The sequence below is a fragment of the Muntiacus reevesi genome, chromosome 22 (assembly GCF_963930625.1).
Source record: "Muntiacus reevesi chromosome 22, mMunRee1.1, whole genome shotgun sequence".
Taxonomy (NCBI): domain Eukaryota; kingdom Metazoa; phylum Chordata; class Mammalia; order Artiodactyla; family Cervidae; genus Muntiacus; species Muntiacus reevesi.
This window is the reverse complement of record NC_089270.1, coordinates 35,084,542-35,111,025: the sequence shown is the minus strand read 5'-3', so window position 1 is coordinate 35,111,025 and position 26,484 is coordinate 35,084,542. Positions and strand designations below refer to the sequence as shown.

General features: G+C 35.8%; 1 protein-coding gene across 1 annotated transcript in view; it reads right to left on the bottom strand.

Annotated features, from left to right (window-relative positions):
• Positions 1–26,251, bottom strand: part of TECRL (trans-2,3-enoyl-CoA reductase like) — a 131,624-nt gene extending 105,373 nt beyond the window's left edge. The window contains exon 1 of the mRNA XM_065914673.1: positions 26,027–26,251. Within this exon, the coding sequence (XP_065770745.1) occupies positions 26,027–26,251 (225 nt within the window). The remainder of the gene's footprint in view (positions 1–26,026) is intronic.
• Between the last annotated feature and the right edge of the window lie 233 nt (positions 26,252–26,484).

The window sequence follows — 26,484 nt, the reverse complement described above, 5'->3', positions numbered from 1 at the left end:
ATATCAGGTTTGTAAATCAACTGAGATATTAACTCTACTGTATAATTTTTTTTTGCTTCTTTTCTACTGATGATGTTAAAGAGACATGTAGACTAATTTTTAAAAATACACTCAACTGTCAAATTCTATATACAAAAAAATGAAAGTAATATGGTACCACTGTGAAATATACCATGTGTTTGTTTTTATAATAAATCTGAAACTATTGTCGACTCCCATAAATATTTAACCTTAATATTTAAGATACTTAGTATTTGCTTTTGAAAGCTGCATGAGACACTAAAACTGAATTTCAGCAAAAGCTAAAGCAACATAATACCAGAAGCAATAACAAAAACAAAACCAAAAATGTATAATACATAATATCTTAAGACGTGAGATATATTCCTTTGAGATTCAAGGAAATTCCCATTTTAAGATTAATAGTATCTCTTGGAAAATGAGTCATGAGTCATAGTTACCCATAGGTAACCTCATTTCTGAAAACATAGGAGTTCATCTACTTCTTTAACCATCAAATACGTAAATCTATCCAGTTTGAATACTTTATTCCTAAATATATTATATTTACTGCCATTTCAAGAGAAAAATAAATGATTCTTGGGAACTGAAAATCTTTGGTAAATTAGTTGTGTTTAGCAAATATTTGTTGTATTCTTCATTTTCACTTCTTTAGAAAGTGATGCTTGTTGTGTTGGACTTGGCTCTTTGACTTGCTTTGGACAATGGACTGTGGAAGAACTGGACGGTGTCAATTTCAAACATTAGAAATCACCCCATTTATGTCACTTTTATAGCAATTAAAACTAAGATACCCCCTCTCTGTTCACTCTACTTGGAAATAATGATAACAACAGTTGCTTCATCAGCCTGATTTTGTGGAACTGAAAGCTCAGAGCACAGTCATAGCTCATCCAGGTTGGCATGCCATGAGTGAGGATGAAATCTTTGTTACTGTCTATTATTGGTTATTTGGAGTCATTGATTAGTCTGGACTGAAAATTGCTCTATATACATCCAAAAAGTGGCATGAATGTCTTTTAGATAACTAGATTAAACCTACTGGTATGGAAGGACATTATATCTTATAACCTTGATAGATAGAGAGGTAGATAGATGTTTTCAAAACATAAAAGGTCACTTCACATTTTGAAGTGATTGTCATAAATGCCTTAATGACTACACAAGTTTTATACTACATTTTTTAAAATATAAAGAATGTGAAATGAGTTTCAAGCAAAAATAATTAGGGAGGAAACCTATCTTTAGAAAGTTAATATTAGTAATTAATTGTTTGACATTAAACTACAGAGATAGCTGCTACAAATTTTTCTGCATTATTGGCTCACTATAAATGCAACTCATAAATGCTACTATAGAATGCTGGCCACTGAAAGTAATCACAATACTTTTCAAATTTCAGTGTGTATTGCATGTTTAAGGACCAATTTATCTACAACAATTAAACAAATTTGTAGTTTTTATTTCATTTGAGAACAATGAAAAATTTATTGTTTAATGTGACTAAAAATCTGAAAAATGTTTGATGATTAAAGAATCATGAAGTTTCAACACCTTCATTACATCACATTATATTACATCCTGGGTAAAGATAAGACATTCTTTTATCTGGAAAGCTGGTCTAATGCATTCTCGTGACTTCTAACGCCAAATATTTTCCTAGTCCTCAGATGTATATCTCCCACATATCTTGGTTCATAGTTGCAAATTTACATACACAGTTGAGTATATAACACATCTACATGGATGTCTGACAGTGATCATAATTTTAAGCATCCAGTACTGAATGCTGTGTCGGTTAAGCCAAAAACTATTTCTACCCTAATGACACCAATATTCAAATGGTTTTCCAAACAAAAAATATTTTTATAAACCATGAATTTTCAACTTCATTATCTGAGAAATCACAGAGTTCTATTGATCCAAACTACCCTATTGATTGTTTAGAATCATCGCCTTCTGCTGACTATTACAGTTATTATCATCTGCTATAAATATATTCAGTTCAGTGTTTCAGTCGTGTCCAAATCTTTGCGACCCCACGAATCGCAGCATGCCAGGCCTCCCTATCCATCACAAACTCCCAGAGTCCACTCAAACTCATGCCCATCGAGTCGGTAATGCCATCCAGCCATCTCATCCTCTGTCGTCCCCTTCTCCTCCTGCCCTCAATCTCTCCCAGCATCAGGGTCTTTTCAAATGAGTCAACTCTTTGCATGAGGTGGCCAAAGTGTTGGACTTTCAGCTTCAGCATCAGTCCTTCTAAAGAACACCCAGGACTGATCTCCTTTAGGAAGGACTGGTTGGATCTCCTTGCAGTCCAACGGACTCTCAAGAGTCTTCTCCAACACCACACTTCAAAAGCATCAATTCTTCGGCACTCAGCTTTCTTCACAGTCCAAATCTCACATCCATACATGACCACTGGAAAAACCATAGCCTTGACTAGATGGTCCTCTGTTGGCAAAGTAATATCTCTGCTTTTTAATATAGGTTGGTCATAAGTTTCCTTCCAAGGGGTAAGTGTCTTTTAATTTCATGGCTGCAGTCACCATCTGCAGTGATTTTGGAGCCCACCAAAATAGAGTCTGACACTGTCTCCACTGTTTCCCCATCTATTTCCCGTGAGGTGATGGGACCAGATGCCGTGATCTTAGTTTTCCGAATGTTGAGCTTTAAGACAACTTTTTCATCTCCTCTTTCACTCTCATCAAGAGGCTTTTAGTTCCTCTTCACTTTCTGCCATAAGGGTGTTGTCATCTGCATATCTGAGGTTATTGATATTTCTTCTGGCAATCTTGATTCCAGCTTGTGATTCTTCCAGCCCAGTGTTTCTCATGATGTTAATATATTAGGTACTTTTTAAACATTCACTGAAGAAATTAATGTCCCATGGATAGGTTGAATATCAATTTATTGAATTATATGTATAATAAAATATAATATTTTTAACTTTTTTACAGTTTTGTGCATGTGTTTATTAGAATATTTTATTTAAATTTTTCTTGGGCTTATTGATGTATAATTGGCAAGTTAAATAATAAGATATTTAAAATGTATAACATGATTTGATATACACATATGTTATTAAAAATTTCACCCATGAATTAAATAAAACATCCATTATCTTACATATTTACCATTTTGTTTTGTTTTGGATGAGAACATTTAAATTCTACTCTCAGCAAATTTCAATTATACCATACGATAATATCAGCTATAGTCGTTATGCTATACAATAGATCCTCTGGCCTTATTCCACTTGTAACTGAAAGTTTATACTCTATTATTATGTTTTGATTGTACTGATTCCTGTTTTGATTAATAAAGATGTATTAGAACCTAGTTATAATGATTTAAATTCATGCTCTGAAACTGCAATTACATTTTTACCAACTTAATACTTAAACTATGGCATATATGTACAATTAAGTTATCTAATTCTATTATCAACAATGGCCTAGGAAGACATTAGGTCTACACAATGCCAGAAATGCTATTTGAAAAGTGAAAGCAAGTAAGTAAATTTATGGATCTATTTATTTAAAATTATAAAAAAAACCTATTTGATTTTTTTTTCTCTCCACTTTGAAGTAAGGCAGGCTTTATTTTAGCAATGAACACCTCAGGGTTTATGGTTTCTCTTGCTATTTATGTTCTTGTCATGTCAACAGCTAAAAAAAATTCTACATAAAATAGCTTTTTAGATAAAGTAGTTTCTCAGGAATCTTAGAGTGAAATCTTTTTGAAACTTTTCTATCTATAAAACAGGTAGTAGTATATATCTATATGATTACCTCAGGATTCTTCATGAAAGTCTGATTAAATTAAATTTAGACTATAACAGGATTTTATTAAATTAAGTTTATGAGAAGCAGATACTATAGGTTTATTTAATAACTCACAGACCAGTATTGACAAATAAAGGATCCAATTAGACAGGCAGTAATTCATCAAACGTTTTACAAAAATAAATTATTAACTACATTTTAAATTTTTTAAAATAATCAGATAACTAATCAAATCAGAAAACAAATCAGAAACACTCAACATGAAGTAATGCTACATGGCTATTTGGGAGACAATAAAAATATATAATGAGAAAACTTAAACTGCAATTAAAAAAAAGGACAGGCAATAATTAAATTATTCTTTTTACAATACAATGTTAGAATGATGAGTTGGTAAAAAGGCAGAAGTACAACATTCCTCAGTTTAAGAGTAAAATCAATTCTCAAAATATGTGTTTTAGTAAGAAGTTAAAAATAAACCTGTCTTAAAGGGAACTAAATTCTCATAAGAAAATACATGTGTGTGTATTCTTAAATTTTATGTGGTGACAGACTGGTAGGCCCAGTTGATCAACAGGGATTGAAAATTACTTGATAATTGTCAATTTAAAAATTCAGTAATAAAATATATTATTACAGTGGTACAGAACCTGAAAAATGTGCATGTTTTAAACTCTTAAGTAGGTAGGGAATTCATCTTTGCCTTCCTTCCTGAATATTCCAGAGCTGTCTTTAAAACAGTATGCCTTCAGTGAAAGCCCGAAAGGTCAAAGATGTAAGGCATTTTAGAGGAGGTAATTTCTACTTCAATAGATTGACCTTTACTGTTACAGCTAGCCCCAGAATGATCCTTCAGTGTGCTGGAACTGTTAATAAATGGAAGAGACCTCTGAAGCTGCTTTCTTCAATAGAAAAGAAAGAAAAATCATCCTTTTGTGCCCAGCACCTTGTTCTTACCTCTCCTTTCTTGTTCAGTGGTCAAGTTGTGCCCCTGTTTGTGACTCCATGGACTGCAACGTGTCAGGCTTCCCTGTCTACACTAACTCCTGGAGTTTGCTCAAATTTATATTCATTGACTCAGTGAAAATATCTAATCATCTCATTTTCTGCCATCCTCTTCTCCTTTTGCCTTCCATCTTTCCCATCATCAGGGTCTTTCAGCTTATATTGTATTGTATTGGACTATTTACACGTTAATATCCATTACAAAGAGGTGAACATCTGAAAAGGAGGAACCACTTTCTGTGGTTTGGTTTGGTGTCTGTACTGTTGTTCTTACTGCTTATTACAAGTTCTACCAACTGGAAGATTGGTATTCTTCAGTGCATATGAAGAAAAACAAATAGGAAAAAAGAATAGCAGGAGAAAAGTGGAAGACAGGGAATGTTCTTGAATTGTATCTCTGCAAAATATTCTTGGTATTGGAGAAGGGAATGGCAAACCAGTATTCTTGCCTTGAGAGCCCCATGAAAAGTATGAAAAGGCCAAAAGATAGGACACTGAAAGATGAACTCCCCAGGTCGGTAGGTGCCCAATATGCTACCGGAGATCAGTGGGGAAATAACTCCAGAAAGAATGAAGCAAAAACAACACCCAGTTGCGGGTGTGACTGGTGATGGAAGTAAAGACTGATGCTGTGAAGAGCAATGTTGTGTAGGAAACTGGAAAGTTAGGTCCATAAATCAAGGCAAATTGAAAGTGGTCAAACAGGATATGGCAAGAGTGAACATTGATGTTTTAGGAATCAGCAAACTAAAATGGACTGGAATGGGTAAAATTAACTCAGATGACCATTATATCTACTACCATGGGCAAGATTCCCTTAGAAGAAATGGTGCAGCCATCATAGTCAACAAGAGTCCAAAATGCAGTACTTGGATGCAATCTCAAAAATGGAAGAAAGATCTCTGTTCATTTCCAAGGCAAATCATCCAGTATCAGAGTAATCCAAGCCTATGCCCCAACCAGTAATGCCAAAGAAGCTGAAGTTGAATGGTTCTATGAAACCTCCCCACAAGACCTTCTAGAACTAACACACGTAAAAGATATCCTTTTCATTATACGGGACTGGAATGCAAAGGTAGGAAGTCCATAAACCTGGAGTAACAGGCAAATTTGGCCAAGGGGTAGAGAATGAAGCAAGAAAAAGACTAGCAGGATTTTGACAAGAGAATGCACCGCTCATAGCAAACACCCACTTCCAACAACACAAGAGAAGACTCTAGTCATGGATATCGTCAGATGGTCAATATTGAAATCAGATTGATTATATTATTTTCAGTCAAAGATGCAGAAGCTCTATATAGTCAGCAAAAACAAGACCAGGAACTGATTGTGGCTCAGATAATGAACTCTTTATTGCCAAATTCAGTCTTAAATTGAAGAAAGTAGGGAAAACCACTAGACCATTCATGTATGACATAAATCAAATCCCTTATGATTATTTAGTGGAAGTGAAAAATAGATATAAGGGACTAGATCTGATAGAGTGCCTGATGAACTATGGATGGAGTTTTGTGACATTGTATAGGAGGCAGGGATCAAGACCATCCCCAAGAAAAAGAAATGCAAATATTAAAAATGGTTGTCTGAGGCTGAGAAAAGAAGAGAAGTGAAAGGCAAAGGAGAAAAGGAAAGATATATCCATTTTAATGAAGAGTTCCAAAGAATAGCAAGGAAGATAAGAAAGCCTTCCTCAGTGACCAGTGCAAATAATTATAGGGAAACAATAGAATGGGGAAGACTAGAGATCTCTTCAAGAAAATTAGAGATGCCAAGGAAAAATTTCATGTAAAGATGGGCACAATAAAGGACAGAGATGGTATGGACCTAACAGAAGCAGAAGATATTAAGAACAGGTGGCAAGAATACATAGAAGAACTATACAAAAGATATCCTCATGACACAGATAATCACGATGAAGAAGTGAAATCACTCAGTCGTGTCCGACTCTTTGCGATCCCATGGACTGTAGCCTACAAGGCTCCTCTGTCCATGGAATTTTCCAGGCAAGAGTACTGGAGTGGAGCAATTTCCTTCTCCAGGGGATCTTACCGACCCAGAGATCAAACCCAGGTCTCCCACACTGCAGGCAGATGCTTTACCATCTGAGCCACCAGAGAACCCCATGACGGTGTGACCACTAACCTAGAGCCAGGCATCCTGGAATGAGAAGTCAATGGGCCTTAGGAAGGATCACTAGGAACAAAGCTAGTGGAGGTGATGGAAGTCAGGTTAAACTATTTCAAATCCTAAAAGATGATGCTGTGAAAATGCTGCACTCAATATGCCAGAAAATTTGGAAAACAACAGTGACAACAGGATTGGAAATAGTCAGTTTTCATTCCAATTCCAAACAAAGGCAATGCCAAAGAATGCTCCGACTACCACACAATTGCACTCATCTCGCATGCTAGTGAAGTAATGTGCAAAATTCTCCAAGTCAGGCTTCAATAGTATGTGAACCGTTAACTTCCAGATGTTCAAGCAGGTTTTAGAAAAGGGAGAGGAACCAGAGATCAAATTGCCAATAACCGTCGGATCATCAAAAAAGCAAGAGTGTTCCAGAAAACATCTACGCCTGCTTCATTCACTGCGCCAAAGCCATTGACTTGTGTATCACAAAAAACTGTGGGAAATTCTGAAAGAGAAGGGAATATCAGACCACCTGACCTGCCTCCTGAGTAATCTGTATGCAGGCCAAGAAGCAACAGTTAGAACTGGACATAGAACAATAGACTGGTTCCAAATTGGAAAAAGAACACGTCAAAGCTGTATATTGTCACCCTACTCGTTTAACTTCTATGCAGAGTACATCATGAGAAATCCTGGACTGGATGAAGCACAAGCTGAAATCAAGATTGCTGGGAGACATATCAATAACCTCAATGGACCCAAGTTTGAATAACCTCCAGGAGTTGGTGATCGACAGGGAGGACTGACATGGGGTCGCAAAGAAGCTGAAGCTGAAACTCCAATACTTGGCCACCTGGTGTGAAGAAGTGACTCATTTGAAAAGACCCTGATGCTGGGAAAAATTGAAGGCAGGAGGAGAAGGGGATGACCCAGGTTGAGATGGTTGCATGGCATCACTGACTCGATGGACATAAGCTTGAGCATGCTCTGGGAGCTGGTGATGGACAGGGAAGCCTAGTGTGTTGCAGTCCAGGGGTCCCAAAGAGGCAGACATGACTGAGTGACTGAACTGAACTTAAAGGCTTAACGTAGAGAAGACTGAAGGGACAATATTGCAGGAAGTGAAAACTGATTTTTCTATTACATTAAGATTTGTATTATCTTTCTAACACAAGTTTTTGACACATGTTTGTATTTCCTGGGAGTCTTCATTTTGCATTATAAGAAACAAAGGGGTAATGGAATTTATATTTTTGCTAAAATTTATAAAATGGCAGATTCTAAACTCCACATAGTCCTAAATTATACATAAACATGTGATTTTGATTTATGTATATTTACAGTGCATCTTCCCCAATAGCTCAGTGAGTAAAAAATCTATCTGCAATGCAGAAGACACAAGAGACTCAGGTCAATTCTTGGGCTGGGAAGATCCTCTGGAGAAGGGCATGGCAATCCACTCCAGTATTCTTGCCTGAAGAATCCCATGGACAGCAGAACCTGGCAGACTACAGTCCATAGGATCACAAAGAATCAGACAAGACTGATGTGACTGGGCTGAGCACAGCATATTGTGTCATTTTTTCTGCTCCAAAAATGAAGCTATTTGCATAGCTACATAATAAGAGCTCAAAAGTTTGGAGGCAATCATTTGAAGATGATGCTACCCTTAAAATGTTTCGGTTGACTACTATTCAGATACCAACAAGAATATCTTCAGTTCCTTCACTCAGTCATGTCTGCCTCTTTGCAACCCCTGGACTGCTGCACACTAGGCTTCCCTTTCCATCACCAACTCCCAGAGCATGCTCAAACTCATGTGCAAGTCAGTGATGTCATGCAAACATCTCATCCCGGGTCATCCCCTACTCCTTCTGCCTTCAATTTTTCCCAGCATCAGGGTCTTTTCAAATGAGTCACCTCTTCGCACCAGGTGGCCAAAGTATTGGAGTTTCAGCTTCAGCATCAGTCCTTCCAATGAACATTCAGGACTGATTTCCTTTAGGATTCACTGGTTTGATTTCATTGCAGTCCAAGGGACGCTCAAGAGTTTTCTCTAACACCACAGTTCAAAAGCATTAATACTTCGGTGCTCAGTTTTCTTATAGCCCAACTTTCACATCCATACATGACCACTGGAAAAACTATAGCTTTGCCTAGACAGACGTTTTTTGGCAAAGTAATGTCTCTGCTTTTTAATATGCTGTCTAGTTTGGTCATAACTTTTCTTCCAAGGAGCAAGCGTCTTTTACTTTCATGGCTGTAGTCACCATCTGCAGTGATTTTGGAGATCCCCAGAATAAAGTCTGTCACTGTTTCCATTTTTTCCCCATCTATTTGCCACGAAATGATGGGACCAGATGCCATGATCATCATTTTTTGAATGTTGAGTTTTAAGCCATCTTTTCCACTCTCCTCTTTAACCTTCTTCAAGAAGTTCTTTACTTCTTCTTCGCTTTCTGCCATAAGGGTGGTGTCATCTGGGTATCTGACGTTATTGATATTTCTCCTGGCAATCTTGATTCTAGCTTGTGTTCATCCATCCTGGCATTTCTCATGATGTACTCTGCATATAAGTTAAACAAGCAGGATGGCAATATACAGCATTGGCATACTCTTTCCCAATGTGGAACCAGTCTGTTCCATGCCTGGTTCTAACTGTTGCTTCTTGGCCTGTATACAGATTTTTCAGGAGGCAGGTAAGGTGTTCTGGTATTCCCATCTCTTGAAGAATTTTCCACAGCTTGTTGTGATTCACACAGCCAAAGGCTTTGGTGTAGTCAATAAAACAGAAGTAGATGTTTTTCTGGTATTCTCTTGCTTTATTGAGGATCCAACATTGATGTTGGAAATGTGATCTCTGCTTCTTCTGCCTTTTCTAAATGCAGCTTGAACATCTGAATTTCATGATTCATATACTGTTGAAGCCTTTAGCCTCAATTACCTTAAGCCTTTCAATAATTTAAAATATATTTTATTTTTCTCATTTATTTTTATTAGTTGGAGGCTAATTACTTCACAATATTGTAGTGGTTTTTGCCATACATTGACATGAATCAGCCATGGACTTACATGTGTTCCCCATACCTATCCCCCCTCCCGCCTCCTTCTCCACCCGATCCCTCTGGGTCTTCCCAGTGCACCAGCCCTGAGCACTTGTCTCATGCATCCAACCTGGGCTGGTGATCTGTTTCACACTTGATAATATACATGTTTCAATGCTGTTCTCTCTAAACATCCCACCCTAATGAGATGGATGAAACTGGAGCTCATTATACACAGTGAAGTAAACCAGAAAGATAAAGACCAATACAGTATACTAACGCACATATATGGAATTTAGAAAGATGGTAATGATAACCCTATATGCAAAACAGAAAAAGAGACACAGATGTAAAATATATTTTAAATTAAGCCTTTAGATAGTTTAAAATATCTTTTAAAAATAGAATGCTCATTTCTTAATGTTGCCTTAAATTATCGCTCATTTTAAAAACATTTATAGTATAAGAGATAGTTACAGGAAAGAAATTTGTCCCTAAATAACTTGAGCACTGAGATCAGTAAAAGGAACAATTAAATCTGTTATATTTAAGTAACATTAAGATCACAGCAACAAGTCAGTTAACGATTTTGACAGTTACTTTTCAAGCTACTAAAAAGTACAATAAAATGTTCATCTGGACAAGGTACATACTTAAAATACAATTTCCTTTAATTTCTTTGAAAAAAATAATAAAGCCTAAAAATATCACACCAAAAATATTTCCCAGAAATACATTTTGTAAGCACAGGCTTTATTTATTTTGTTTGAACCATTAGAATATGAAAGAACCAAAAATTGCTTCACTGTGAACTTTCTGCTAATTACTACAGCATGCACATTTTCAGATTTTGTTGACTTTAGCTAAGCCACTCTATCGTTTTGCTGCCTGGTCTTGCGTATTGTTTGACCAAGCCGACTGCAGTAACCTTAAACTTACCCGTCAGGCATTCGGATACCCGCAGTAACAGCTCTGAAAGTCACAAGTAAGTTTTAAGTTTCTGATGGGACTTCCCCACAGTTCCTTTGATCACAGTCTCACCTACCTGCTAAGCCCTCCTCCTTATGTGCTCCTTAGATAAGTTCCCCACAGGTTTTACCAAAGCCCCACTATTTTGGTTTGAATTGACCACTCTGGCTTTAGTGCAGAAACCCCAAATTACTCCATTCACGGACCATAATGAAGGCATATGCCCAGGTCCTCTCTCTCTTTCATTGTACTCTGCACTGTAGTCCCTTGATGCCTGCTGGATTCTTCTTCAAGGGCCTGTGAATACTAAACTCTATTTCAGTTTCCCTCCTGGTCTTTTGAATCTCAACTTACCATCTGGCACCATGTGTTCCACATAGCTAGTGTTAATTTGACCAATTCATAACGTATTTTCATCTAGAGAGATTGCCTTAATTCATTACAAATCCAAACAGCAAAATCCTAGTGAAGCAATATTAAACTGAAATAAAATGGCAATAATATATTCCTTTCACTTTTAATATCACATTCTATTCTATTGAAACTGGATGCATATATCTGTCTAACCTCTGTGGGCTGTACTACGTTTGATAGAAACTACTGTATGTTCTGCTGAAGCTGAAATTCCAGTACTTTGGTCACTTCATGCAGAATTGACTCATTGGAAAAAGCCCTGATGCTGGGAGGGATTGGGGGCAAGAGGAGAAGGGGACGACAGAGGATGAGATGGTTGGATGGCATCATCAACTCGATGGACATGGGTTTGAGTAAACTCCCGGAGTTGGTGATGGACAGGGAGGCCTGGCATGCTGCGATTCGTGAGGTTGCAAAGAGCCGGACACAACTGAGCGACTGATCTGAACTGAACTGAACTATATGTTCACTGCATAATTATTGTATTCTGTTATGTGAATGGTATTCAGTAAAGATTAACTTAGAAATATATATGTATATATATATTGCTTAAAAGTTCAAATGTAACCTAAAGATGTGCCCAATGGTTTATATTTATTTGAATTGTCTTGTATTTATTCCTCAAACTTGGGGAATATACATATATGTGAGAAAAAATAATACTTTTCTTACAACATGAACCTGTTGTTAAGCCTTCCTTTATTTTATGGGTTTTAGTATATTCAATTGATTTGAGAATTCTCATAGTACTAAATTTGTAAATTTTGTTAGCTGTGTCCTACTTTATTCAAGGCAGTGAGCCATAGCCATTTCCTTCTGGCAATACCTCATGGAAGGTGGTATATGTTCAGGTGTCTCCAATCAGATAACTTGTTTCAGTTAAGTATAAGGGAAAAGAAACAAGGCCATTGCTCAATGTCACAAGTCAGTTACATGTGAGAGGTGACTGAGTATCCTCAAAGCCTAAGCAGATCCCCTGATGCCAAGTCATCTCTCATGTTGGTCTTGAACAGGTTGAGAAAAGATTTACTTGTCAGTTTTACTGCACTCTTTGTTTTCAGTCTTTCTACTATTCATTCTATCTTCCACAAGGTTGCCAGATTTAATTTTTCAGTTGGCAGATCTGAAAACATTATCCCTCTGGTTTGAAAGAGAATAAGAAGTCCAGATGCCTTGCAAGGCATGGAGGCCTCCACCCATACCATCAGTCCCACCCACACCATCTACTGTTTGTTTTTTCCGTTCACTGCTTTCTGCAGCATCACACCATGAACTTAAATACATAGGACCAGAAACCTTGCTTATTACTTTTCTGTCTCTTTGCCTTTGTTATGCAAACTATTCTTCTGAGAGGATGTTCTTTCTATCCTACATATTGGAATGTATTATACAATACATATTTTTTAAAAATATCTGTGAGTCCCTCCTTCCAATGAATTTAGTTTTCTCATCCTCACACCTAAACACCCCTCGGATGAGAAGTATTCTTTTCTCAACTTTCTTAGTATAATCTGGGCTAAACTTTCCTATGCTTTTTGCCATATTATAATTCATTTTAACATGTCTAATCTCTCTCCTGCATATCAGAGTAAAGAAATGTGTTTAATTTTCAACCCTATGTAACTAACCTAAAATATAGTAGCCACTCATAAAGTAACTTTGTCTGATTTGAATAGCAAAGTAGCTATAACCCTCTCAACTTTACACATCTTGCTAAAATATAGTCATCATTTCACAGCTATGTTCTGTGAAGAAAATGGTGTCTGTCTTATTAAACATATGATTCTAGCTATTAACTTTCTTCATTCCATCTTGAATTAATAGGAAATAGGTTCTGTTTTAATTGCACAATATAATCCTCCAATTTTCTTCCTTAAGTTGTTAGCATTTCTTTTTTCATCTGATCTTTAATTTTCCAAGAGAAACACGATTCATTTACTTGCATTTGTCTAAAATTTTGTCATGTTGACCATAAGTTTTGTTCTATATTTACAACACAAACCTTTGAGAGTTATTATTTTACTTTGCCTTTCAGGAAACTGTGATCTTTACAAAGAAATCCAGGAAGAACCTGAATATGGCATGTTCTAATTTTGCATCCAAGATACATACATTGTAAAATTACATTTAGGTCATTTGATCTGCTTGAATGATGGCAGTGTTGAAAAGGTCATTTTCATGTCATCTTGTTTAGTGCTTCTCAAACTATGTAGGATAAAGTATCACTTCTGAAAAATTTCTACTTTGTTGTGGACTAATGCATTTGTAAAATACAATGATATTAAGTTGCTATAAAATTAAATACTGATATATCAGATACAATTCTCATTTTTAAAAGATTATTTGATTGAACAAGCACAAAATTAATTTTTCAAATTGTTAAGATAAGTACAAATGCTCCATCCCAACTACTAGCCTATATAATGTACATAATGGAGTTTTCAACTAATTATTACTGGAACAAAGAACACATCTGCTTATAGGATATAATACTGGCAAATGAAATGGCTGTTATCTCAATTGGACCATGAAGGATGAATGTGAATTAGACATAAGAATGTGACAGTACACTCCAGGGAGATGAATAAAATTTGATCAAAAGTGAAACAATGCAAATTACAAGACTCTTTAGGATAGCTGAGTAGTATAGAATATTGAAACATGGAGTAATAAAGAATAGGTAGAAGATAATCCCAAGTATGTGAATTGAACTAACTAAGAGTATAAAGTTGAAGAATAGAGTTGGGACAAATACATTTTTCAAGAGCATCCCCTCCCGCCCCCACCCCCTCCACCCCCCCCACCCCCCATCCCCCCCATCCCCCCCCACAAAGGAAGGGCCTTTCAGAAAACTCAAATTTTTATTCTCCATTGCCTGGCAGCCCCATTTCAGACTAGATTCCCCCCAAATCACTGTATCTATAGTGGTCTCATTAAATTCAGCAATTAATGCTACAACCTTTAATATATGGGACACTTACAGTATTCCTCTGTTTTTCTTAGCTGCATTTGACTCTACTGATTTCTCATTTCTCAAATCAATTTTTTTCTTAGTCTTCTGTTCTATAACATTTGACATATTTCTTCTAAATCTCTGGAGCCTTCGCTTCATTTATATCTTTATTTAAAATTTTCTTCATATCTTTATTTAAAATCTGTACAATTTGGGATTCCTTAGTTTTCTACAGTTGATTCTTTTCCCTTCCAGTCTATCACATTGTTCTTTCTTAATTTTGTCTTCTCTACTCCAAAGGATGCAGAGACTACCTATATGATTCTAATCCTCAAGTTAATATATTTCATCCAGACCACTGTCCTGAGTTCTACATCTTTACACACAACTGCTTACTGGTTATCTCACAAAGATCTCCAGTTTAAAACGTACAAACTTGAGTGTTTGCTTCCTCCCTTACTCTCACATAGTCTGAAAAATAATAAGAAAGCAAACTAATAGCAAACATAAAAATCCACAATAAGCATTCAATCAGGCTCAATCGCTCAGTTGTGTTCTACTCTTTGGGACCCCATGGACTGAAACCCAGCAGGCTTCCTTGTCCATCACCAACTCCCAGAGCATGCTCAAACTCATGTCCATCCAGCCGGTGATGCCATCCAATCATCTCATCCTCTGTCATCCCCTTATCCCCCTGCCTTCAATTTTTCCCAGCATCAGAGTCTTTTCCAAAGAGTCAGTTCGTCACATCAGGTGGCCAAAGTATTGGAACTTCAGCTGATGAGTCATTATAATGCAAACTGAAGACCCCCAGGAAGTACAAACTGATGAGTCATTCCAGTGAAAACCCAGGACTAATTTCCTTTAAATTTGAATGGTTGGATCTCCTTGCAGTCCAAGGGACTCTCAAGAGCCTTCTCCAACACCACAGTTCAAAAGCATCAATTCTTCAGTGATCGGCTTTTTTATAGTCCAAGTCTCACATCCATACATGATTACTGGAAAAATTTTAACTTGGTCTAGAAGGACCTTTGCTGGCAAAGTAATGTCTCTGCTTTTTAATAAGCTGTGTAGGTTGGTCAGAGCTTTTCTTCCAAGGAGCAAGTGTCTTTTAATTTCATGGCTGCAGTCACCATCTGCAGTGATTTTGGAGACCAAGAAAATAAAGTCTGTCATTGTCTCCATTGTTTGTCCATCTATTTGCTATGAAGTGATGGGACTTGATGCCATGATCTTTGTTTTTTGAAAGTTGAATTTTAAGCCAGTTTTTCACTCTCCCCTTTCACTTCATCAAAAGACTCTTTAGTTCCTCTTCACTTTCTGCCAAAAGGGTGGTTTCATGTGAATATCTGAGCTTCCCACAATCTTGATTCCAGCTGTGCTTCATCCAGCCCAGCGTTTCTCATGATGCACTCTGCATATCAGTTAAATAAGCAGAGTGACACTATACAGCCTTGATGTACTCCTTTCCCTATTTGGAACAGTCTGTAGTTCCATGTCTGATTCTAACTGTTGCTTCTTGACCTGCATAGAGATTTCTCAGGAGGCAGGTAAAGTGGTCTGGTACTCCTATCTCTTGAAGAATTTTCCACAGTTTGTTTTGATGTATGCAGTCAAAGGCTTTGGTGTAATCGATAAAGCAAAGTAGATGTTTTTTCTGAACTTTCTTGCTTTTTCGATGATTCTAGCAGATGTTGGCAATTTGATCTCTGATTCCTCTGCCTCTTCTAAATTCAGCTTGAACTTCTGTAACGTCTTGGTTCAAGTACTGTTGAAGCCTGGCTTGGAGAATTTTGAGCATTACTTTGCTAGTGTGTGAGATGAGTGCTATTGTGCGGTAGTTTGAATATTCTTTGGCATTGCCATTCTTTGGTATTGGAATAAAAACTGGCCTTTCCCAGTCCTGTGGCCACTGTTGAGTTTTCCAAATTTGCTGGTATATTGAGTGCAGCACTTTCGCAGCATCATCTTTTAGGATTTGAAATAGCTCAACCGGGGTTCCATCAGCTCCGGTTGTTTTCTTCCTAGTGATATTTCCTAATGACCATGTGACTTAGCATTCCAGGATGTCTGGCTCTAGGTGAGTGATCACTCCATTGTGATTATCTGAGTCATGAAGATCTTTTTTGTATAGTTCTTCTGTGTATTCTTGCCACCTCTTCTTAATATCTTCTGCTTCTGCTAGGTCCATAATGTTTCTGTCTTTTAGTGTGCCCCTCTTTGCATGAAATGTCCCCTTGGTATCTCTAATTTTCATGAAGAGATCTCTAGTCTTTCCCATTCTGTTGTTTTCCTCTATTCCTTTGCATTGATTACTGAGGAAGTCTTTCTTATCTCTCCTTGCTATTCTTTGGAACTCTGCATTCAAATGGGTATGTATTTCTTTTTCTCCTTGCCTTTTAGCATCTCATATTTTCCCAGCTATTTGTAAGGCCTCCTCAGACAACCATTTTGCCTTTTTGCATTTCTTCTTCTTGGGGATGATCTTGATCACTGCCTCCTCTACAATGTCATGAGCATCCATCTATAGTTCTTCAGGCACTCCATCAGATCTAATTCCTTGAATCTATTTGGCTCTTCCACTGTATTATCATAAGGGATTTGCATCTCCAGGATCTTCAGTTGCTCAAACATCATTTTAACATCATATCTACACCCTTCCTGTCCCTCATTCTTGACAACCAAACAACATGTATTGTTGTTTCTACACTCTAAGTGTCTGTCTTATCCTCCTACTTCTTATCTTATTCACTGTCTGAGCCACACATAAACACCATTTCTCCAGGAAAACTTTCCTGTCCAACAGACCAAGTAATCTTCCTATGTTTACCACCCCAAATTACCTTGTTTTCCTTCTCACATTGTATATATTTTTCCATGTAAAATTGCTTTTACAGTGTTCATCTTCCACAAGAGAGAATTAAATCGATGAAATTAAGAATTGTATCTGTTTGTGTTAATGTATTATCTTGAAAAGGTAATAGAACACTGGACATATCAATAAATATCTTTTGAATTGATGGATACTTGATTGTGATACTATAAAATGTCAAAATACAGAGTAAGAGAATGACTGAATCAGGTAAATGTCAACCATTTTATTTCTAGAGGTACCCTCTGAAACCTAATCATCATATTTATTTTCTTTCTTTTTTTTTTTTAAATTTTATTTTATTAGTTGGAGGCCAATTAGTTCACAACATTTCAGTGGGTTTTGTCATACATTGACACGAATCAGCCATAGAGTTACACGTATTCTCCATCCCGATCCCCCCTCCCACCTCCCTCTCCACCCGATTCCACTGGGTCCTCCCAGTGCACCAGGCCTGAGCACTCGTCTCATGCATCTCATCTGGGCTAGTGATCTGTTTCACCATAGATAATATACATGCTGTTCTTTTGAAACATCCCACCCTCACCTTCTCCCACAGAGTTCAAAAGTCTGTTCTGTACTTCTGTGTCTCTTTTTCTGTTTTGCATATAGGGTTATCATTAACATCTTTCTAAATTCCATATATATGTGTTAGTATGCTGTAATGTTCTTTATCTCTCTGGCTTACTTCACTCTGTATAATGGGCTCCAGTTTCATCCATCTCATTAGAACTGATTCAAATGCATTCTTTTTAACGGCTGAGTAATATTCCATGGTGTATATGTACCACGGCTTCCTTATCCATTCATCTGCTGATGGGCATCTAGGCTGCTTCCATGTCCTGGCTATTATAAACAGTGCTGCTTCCATGTCCTGGCTATTATAAACAGTGTCTCTTTCAGATCTGGTTTCCTCGGTGTGTATGCCCAGAAGTGGTATTGCTGGGTCATATGGCAGTTCTATTTCCAGTTTTTTAAGAAATCTCCACACTGTTTTCCATAGTGGCTATTTTATTTTCTAAATGGAGTATAATGACCTCATGTATTAGAAGATAAAAATGACGTCTTAGCCTTACTGTAAACATAAACAATTCTCTTAGATGGTGATACAATTGGAAAATTGAAATGTGTAGACATAAATTAGTTAATTATTTACAACAGTGTATATTAGTTTTGTAAATGCCATTCATGAATAGTTTTATAGAGTACATTAATTTTTTTCTCTACTATTAAAGTGACATGAAATGCTTGTACGTCTATTGGCATCTCTCTTGGTGTAACATAGTATAAGTAAGTATGCATATTATTTGGAGTATGAGAGTGGGATGTAGACTTTAGAAATTGATTCTGCATAGATGTGTCCCTGTGACTATGCTTTCTAATTCTAGTGCTTCTTAATCAGTCGTGTCTGACTCTTTGCAACCCCATGGACTATACAGTCCATGGAATTCTCCAGGCCAGAATGCTGGAGTGGGTAGCCTTTCCCTTTCCCAGGGGATCTTCCCAACCCAGGGATTGAACCCAGATCTCCCACATTGTAGGCGAACTCCTTACCAGCTGAGCCACAATAGAAGCCCAAGAATACTGGATTGGGTAGCCTATCCCTTTTCTAGGAGATCTTCCTGACCCAGAAATCTAACAGGGGTCTCCTGCATTGCAGGCAGATTATTTTATCAATTGAGCTATCAGGGGAGCCCTTACTAATCATTTCAGAAAGGAATAATAATAGCTATCTTTGAAATGCCTAAATTTTTACAGTCATAAAAAAAAAGGATGAAGTTATTTTCCCACTTCAGTGGAATAATATTTTAAAATTTATTGCCACTACCTAAAATAATGTTCATTTGCAGACAAATAACTGTGTGATAAACATGGTACAACATTTTGCATAGAAATATAAAATCCACAGATACTGCTGGAAGATAGATGTTTACCCTACTTTGGTTTGATATTTACCCTACTTGGAAAACCAAGAATCAGAATAAATAAGTAATATGTTAAGGTGATAAGACAATGACCTGCAAAGCTCAAATGCAGATACAAACATATCTGACTTCAGGGCATAAATCATTGCCCTAAATTATCTCTTTAATCACATTATATATTTGGTCTACATATCATGAACAAATATACATGATAGGTCTACCTTTTCTAAGAGAAATATAAGTCAGGGCAGAAAATATTAAACAAGGATTATTTTGAAATCAGAACTGCATGCTGCATTGTGGAATTCTCAATTAAGAAGAGTGGGCACTGGGAATCCCATGGGTTCATACAAAATTATTATGCTAACTACCTCTTTTGGGAGGAACCATTCATCTCAATTTCTTAATTTTATTTTTTTACTCATTATACTTTATTTTTTAATTTAGTGCAAAAAAAAAGATATTGCCCTAAGTCAATTTCTTAATTTTTAAAAGTAAGAACATTTAAAACACATTTTGCCTTTATTATTAGAGAAAATTTTAAATATTTTTAATTTCTAGGTTTGAATATTAACTAATATTATTTTATGTATATATATCTTTACCGTCTGAGCCACCAGGGAAGACCATAAATATGTTTTAATATGCTTAACAGTCTTTCCTTAAGTTAAGTGGAAAGGCAAGTAGACATCCTTATAAAATAGATCCAATGGCCTGAAACACATTTACTGGAAGTCAGATGCCTCAATCATGAAATAAATAGAAAATGAGAATTTTGGCTAATAAAGGTCAATAATTTTCCACATAATAATGTATGATAGTTAAGAGCAAGCCACAGAATGTATATTGACCAGATTCAAAATTTGTTTCTAAAACACGCTAAGTTCTTCTTTTCAACTCTCTGTGCCAATTTTTCTTTATCTATACAGGGGAAGAAGGTTAATAATATCTAGATATTTTTCTAGGAAAAGATAATAAGGGACAGATATATTGGACCATATCCAAGGAAAATGAAAAAAAGCACAGGACAAATTTATACTGAAATATGATATATTTGAGTTCAAAAGTCATAAACTTTCAATTATATGATGCCACATCATAAGAAATAGAATGGAGGGGATGGAAGTGGAGAGGAGAAAAAAGAGAGCAGGGGTGGGAAGAAGAGAGTGAAAAGATAGAGGAGAAAAGAGGAATAGAAAACAAGAGAAGGAGAAAGAAGAGGAGGAATGGAAGAACAGGAAGATATTGGTACTTGCATATGCATGAAATTCTGAAAACTGCCATTAGACCATTTTAAGGCAAGTGTCATTCTCATTTTACAGATTAGCAAATTAAGGCACAAATACACTAAATTACACATCCAAGATAAAATGTTAAAAGTGGCAAAGTCAGACATTAAGAATTCTCAAATTTTGTAACCTAAGTATTAAAAGTACAATTTTTATGAAATCTTACTAGCCTATTATTTTCTCCACAGTTTTCTAGTGAACACTGGTATTTTTGTCTTTCAAAGGATTGGTGAATTACTGAGTATTTTATTCATAAGAAGTCTTTAAAAAGTTTTTGACAATTTTACATAGATATACAAAATAGGAGATAGACGTCTCTTGAAGTCAAGTTCCTTGGAGAAAAGATTAAAGAAAAAAGAATGTGATGATATTGGAAATGTTAACGAGCCTAGCTTTTTAGAGTTCTTTCCATGCTCTTGAATCATTCACTTGTCACCAGATAAGCTTCTGACATTTACAAAAAAATAGAAGTGAAATGGGAATAGTTAGCAACTAGAAATTACTCATTGTTAATTTTAAAAATGTACTTTTCATGTGTATTTTTAATGTTCCAAAAATACGTAGAATGATACTTAACAATATTTTTTAAATCTTTTCACTTTTATCATTTTGGCTTCCCAGGTAGTTTACTATTATGTTAAACAGCCTGCCTCCCAGTGAAGGAGATGTAAAATACACGGGTTCAATCCTTGGGTAGGAAAGATGCCCTGGAGGGGGGCATGGCAACCCACTCCAATATTCTGGAAAATCCCTTGGATAAAGAAGCCTGTAGAGCTACAGTCCACAAGGTCACAAAGAGTCAGAGAGCACTGAAACGCCTTAGTGCACACGCACACACACAGATCTGGTGACTCAGTGGTAAAGAGTCTGCCTGCCAGTGCAGAAGACGCAGGTTCCATCTCTGAGTCAGGAAGATACCCTGGAGAAGAAAATTGCAACCCAATCCAGTATTTTTGTATGGAAAATCTCATGGACAGAGGAGCCTGATGGGCTATAGCACATGGGATTGCAAAAAGAGTCGGAAAGGACTTAGCCACTAAAGGACAACAAGATAGTCAAATTATCTTCAGTTTAAATATTCATGGGAAATAACTATACTAATTAAATATTCCCATATCCATTGCCTTTTTATGAAAGGCTTGTTAGCTTCTGTAATCAGAACATGACTATTTGTTGGCAAATTATACACAATACAAAGTTAAATTCTATACTTCTTTTTGGGAGCAAGTCAAGAGTAATTTGGGCATTCAGTGAAATGATTTAATTAAATGATTTTCTATAAATATATTTACATTTATTTAATTTGTAATTAGATTTAAGTAAGTGTTAGTCACTCAATCGTGCCCAACTCTTTATGACCCCATGGACTACAGCTCACCAGGCTCCTCTGTCCATGAGATTTTCCAGGCAAGGGTACTGGAGTGGGTTGCCGTTTCCTTCTCCAGGGGATCTTCCCAAATCAGGGATTGAACCCGCATCTCCTGCATTGCAGGCAGATTCTTTACCAACTGAGCTACAAGGGAAGCCCAAATTAGATTGAGAAAATAGTAAAAAACAGCATTTTCAAACATACTCCTCCATCCCAAAACTACCACTGCTAAACATGAGTGCATTGTCAAATCCACATATCTCTTGAGCAGGCATTGAGTTATTCAATAAATAATTGAATAAAGTTCTTTCTTTGGATCAAGCACTGTTTTAAGTGTTATAGACACAGGAGTGAAACAAAACAAAACAAACAAAAAAGTAAATCCTTGACTTTGTGAAGCTAACATAATAGGGTTAGGCCAGATAATAAACAAAATGAAAAAAGGAAAATAAACAATATTTTAAATAGTACTAGGTTTTACTAAAGAAGTAGAACAGGGAAGGATAATAGAGAACAATGGCAGATTTTGCAGTTTTAAGTAGGTAGTCAGGAGAGGCCCCAAGGAAAAAGTGACAGGAAGTAAAGACCCAAAGGAACACATTGACTAGTTATGAGTGGAGAAAGATTCTCTGACATGGGTTAACAGTCTCGTTCTGGTTGCTATGAGGAGAATATATTGAATGTGCTAAGGACAGAGCAGAGGAAGATTTAGGAGTGCTGGTGGGAGAGGCAGTGAAAATTTGTTAGTCTGAATATATTTTAAAGTATCATGATGAAGATGGATTGTATGTGGGCTGTGAGATGAAGAGGCCAGTCATGATGCCTCTAAATGTTTGGCTTGACCTATTTGAAGGGTGTAGTTGCTATTTGTTGATTTGGAAAGCTCTGTGGAAAAATTTTCAGGGAAGACCAAATGTTCAGTTTTAGATACTTCAGTTTGAGATTCCTAGTAAAGATCCAAATAGCTGGATAGAGAGATGGATGAATACATAGCTACATAGATACATACATACATAGATACATAGATAGACACAAAGATAAATGGATTTGCATTTCAGGGGAAAAGATAAACTATGATTACATGTTTATGAGTCATCAATAGGCAGATGATATTTAAAGCTATAGCATTCCGTAGGTAAATGATTAAACATGGAGAAAAGTCCTGATGGCTGAGTTGGTGACAGTCCACATCTAATAAGTCAGTTAATAAAGAAGCAGCAAGAGAAAAGGAAGAAGTCAGAGACATTGGTTTTTTAAAACTGCATGTGTTTTCCTGGAACTCAAGTATCAAATATATTTTATGGAGGACAGTGTACTTAACAGTGGCAAATGGTATCCGTGTACTGAGTAAGTAAAGCCTGAGAATTGACCTTTGGATTTAGTGAGGTGTTTATCACTGCCTCACTGGCAAACCTCAGCAAGTTCTTGTTCTGAGAAGTGATGGAGGCAGTGGGTTTAAAATAGAATGAAAAGAGGAAAATGTGGACAGACATCATGACCACAATGAAAGTAATTAGAAAAATGAGATAGAAGCTGGAGTAGATAATAGAAGAATTTGTGTTTCCTGGGGTGTTTGTGTGTGTGAATAAAAGAACGTGATTCAATATGTTTTCTTTAATCCAAAGAATTCTTTTAATATTTTTGTCTTATGAATACCTTGAGCAAATATTTTGCCCATTCCCCAGTTAAAGTTGTAATTTCTAGATGCAAACAAAATTTCTACTAGAGTTCAGCACATATTACTAAAATACATACATCCTATGCATATTTGAAAATTCATATATAACATATTATAACAAATCATGTCAATAGGTAACTTTCAAGTGTTTCATCGCTTATTTTTTCTTGAATTTGTAGGCATATTAAATTTCTCCCTCCAAATGATTATTAAGCTAAAAAACATTGCTTTTCTCTATTATGTTCAAGACACTATGCTAAATGTGTTGCATATCTTATTCTTACTCTTCACCATAGGCTTATAAAATAGATTTTATTAACCTATGTTCTAAATAGGAGTCCTGGTGATCAGCACTTCAGTGATTTTCCTGAGTGTTTGATAGATATGATTGATGTAGTAGGTATTTGGTCTCAATATATTTAGTTCCAAAATGTATGACCTTTAACTTTTACTACTTTATAACTTTTATTACACTTACTGAAAGACAGAGACCAACGTTAAGTAACACGATTTTTACATACTAGGTAGAGCCAAGTATAGTGAGAGGCAATTAACATGACCTACTATTAACATAGCTGTTAATTTGTTTAAGAAAAAATTGTGTTAGATGGCAAACACTATTTTCTCATGTTTACAATCATAAAGCAAACTAGCAAACTAATCCAGATTTTTTTTCTTTATATGTCTTGCCATCATCATGAGACAGTTGACCAAATTGCAAAACTAAAACAAGACAAAACAAAACCCATTGTACTGACAAGTCAAAGATTTAGATGCAGCAAGATACACATCAGATCATGTTGATTGTGCGATAAAGGCTGTGAGGAATCCTAAATTAATCCTGTAGCTAGCCTACTGAGTTCCTCTAAAGATTTGCCATTGGAGATGCAATTACTGGGTCTCTTAGAGTTCAAATGTGAGGTGCTGAAAACAAATCCTTATCTGAAAAGAATACTGGTTTTCTGTATGCTTCAATTTTGTGCAGTTTAATTAATACCTAAAAATGCAAACTTTTTTTCTTAAAAATCTAAATAACAGAAAATTTAAATGTAGTAGGGAAATATTTAGGAGCTCAACATTTTCTCATTACTTGATAATGAATTTCATGTCAAAGTTTATACACATATCAGAAAAGACACAATAACATCTCATTTTAGAATTATGTTCTTTGGAAATCCTTGGCCAACATAATATCTATTCCATTTATTGTTTTATTCCACCTTAATTTCACTACATTTTCCTTGTAAGTTTTCAGTTTTCAGTAGTGAGAACCTACAAACATCAACAACTTCTGATAGTAGTTTTATTTTCAAAATTTATCCTAAGATATAAAAAATCAAATATTTTAATGAGATACTTCAATTGTAACATGCCTGAAGATTGTAAGTTAAAAATATATTATACATAATGCATATTTATAATTTATACATGACTCTAATGGTACTATAGAGAAAGAATATGATTTAGAGTTCTGAAGTAAAGGTTTTGAATTTCATACTTGTAAAAGTTCTTTCATTCCCACCTGTAAATAGAAGTATTTTCCAACTAATAGACTGGTCACAGTGTTTAACTACTAAATAAGAAGGTATATATTATCTTCTTGGTAGTTAAAAGCAAGTAAATAGTTTCTCCTGTTTTCCTCTTATCTAGAAACATAGCTAAAAAACAGCATAGATAAATGCTTAAGCATAAAAAAAAAAAAGCATAGATAAATGGAATCAGTGATTGAATTTTATTTTAGAACAATAGCAAAAAACTTGCTCAACATGTCTTTAGAGCAAAATAAATGTTTTATTAAAATGTCAGTCTTTCCCATAATAAATTGAAGTACTCATATTTTTTTCAAAGTTTAGCAAAACTGAAGATGATTGGAAGATTGCACATACACATCTATCTACAATGCACATATATATTTGTGTGTTATTTTTCTAACCTAAGAAGTATATATCTCATCTTTCCTTAGTGAAACATCAGTAATATGAGTGTAGAAGAATGATATATTAAGCAAGACATGCTTCTTAGGAACTCAGACTCTGTAGTTTTAAACAGTAATTTAAGTTCCTAAACACTGTAACACTGTAGGCAATTAAATAAATTCTAAGTAATTTTCAAATGGCTGGATTTTATCCCATATGCTAAATATTATTTTAATAACTTTAGTGCCTTTTGCCTGCTGTTTTCTACAAACACTATTAAAACTATGGAAATTTGAATATGCAAGGAAGTGAGTGAAGAGAAAAACCTAAGCAAATGTCATGTAGGCTGAGAAGGTGAGCAGTGAAATTTTACCTCCTGACAATGCCCCCAATGTCAGGAAAAAAAACAGAACCTTATAATTTTTAGCTACCCTTTAAATTGAATATGAAGGATGCAGTGGATATCCTTTACAGAAAAAAAGTATGCAAAGCATACTTTAAAGTATATGCTAAAGTATCCACCCAACTCATCATAAAATTGGTATGAAAATCCCAAAATATATTTTGGTATCGTCTTTTTCAGCATCAATCAAGTGATCAATGATCTTTGAGGCAGAAAAGAGAAATTCAAATAAATAAAGAAAACTCACCTTGTCCACAATACATATCTGCTTTTTGGTTTGAGCATCAAGTATTTCAATCTCAAAGTGAGTAGTTTTTGAATGTTTAACTGCTGACGCTGATTTTAGAGGGCCTGCTGAGAGTATAAATTGCGACAAAAAATGAAAATTTCTCATGTCATCCTTCAGTATGGACCGTGTAGCTCCTGGAGAAATCCTGCGTTCTGAAGCAAGAGACTTGTACCTTTTGAACATTGTGGGAACTACCAGGAGAAACTGTCTTGTCAACAGGAGACACAGGCAAGTGTGTTCCCTTCAAACAAGTTAAATACTGCTGGTGAAACCTGGAAAGGTCAAGTGGCATGCCATTCCAAGAGTTCAGTTTTATTTAGCAGCCTTGAAAACAATGACTGATCTCTTTCTATATATAACACACTATTGTGAATTGCTGCAGTGTAGATTACCAGCATTCAAATTATTTCTTGCTT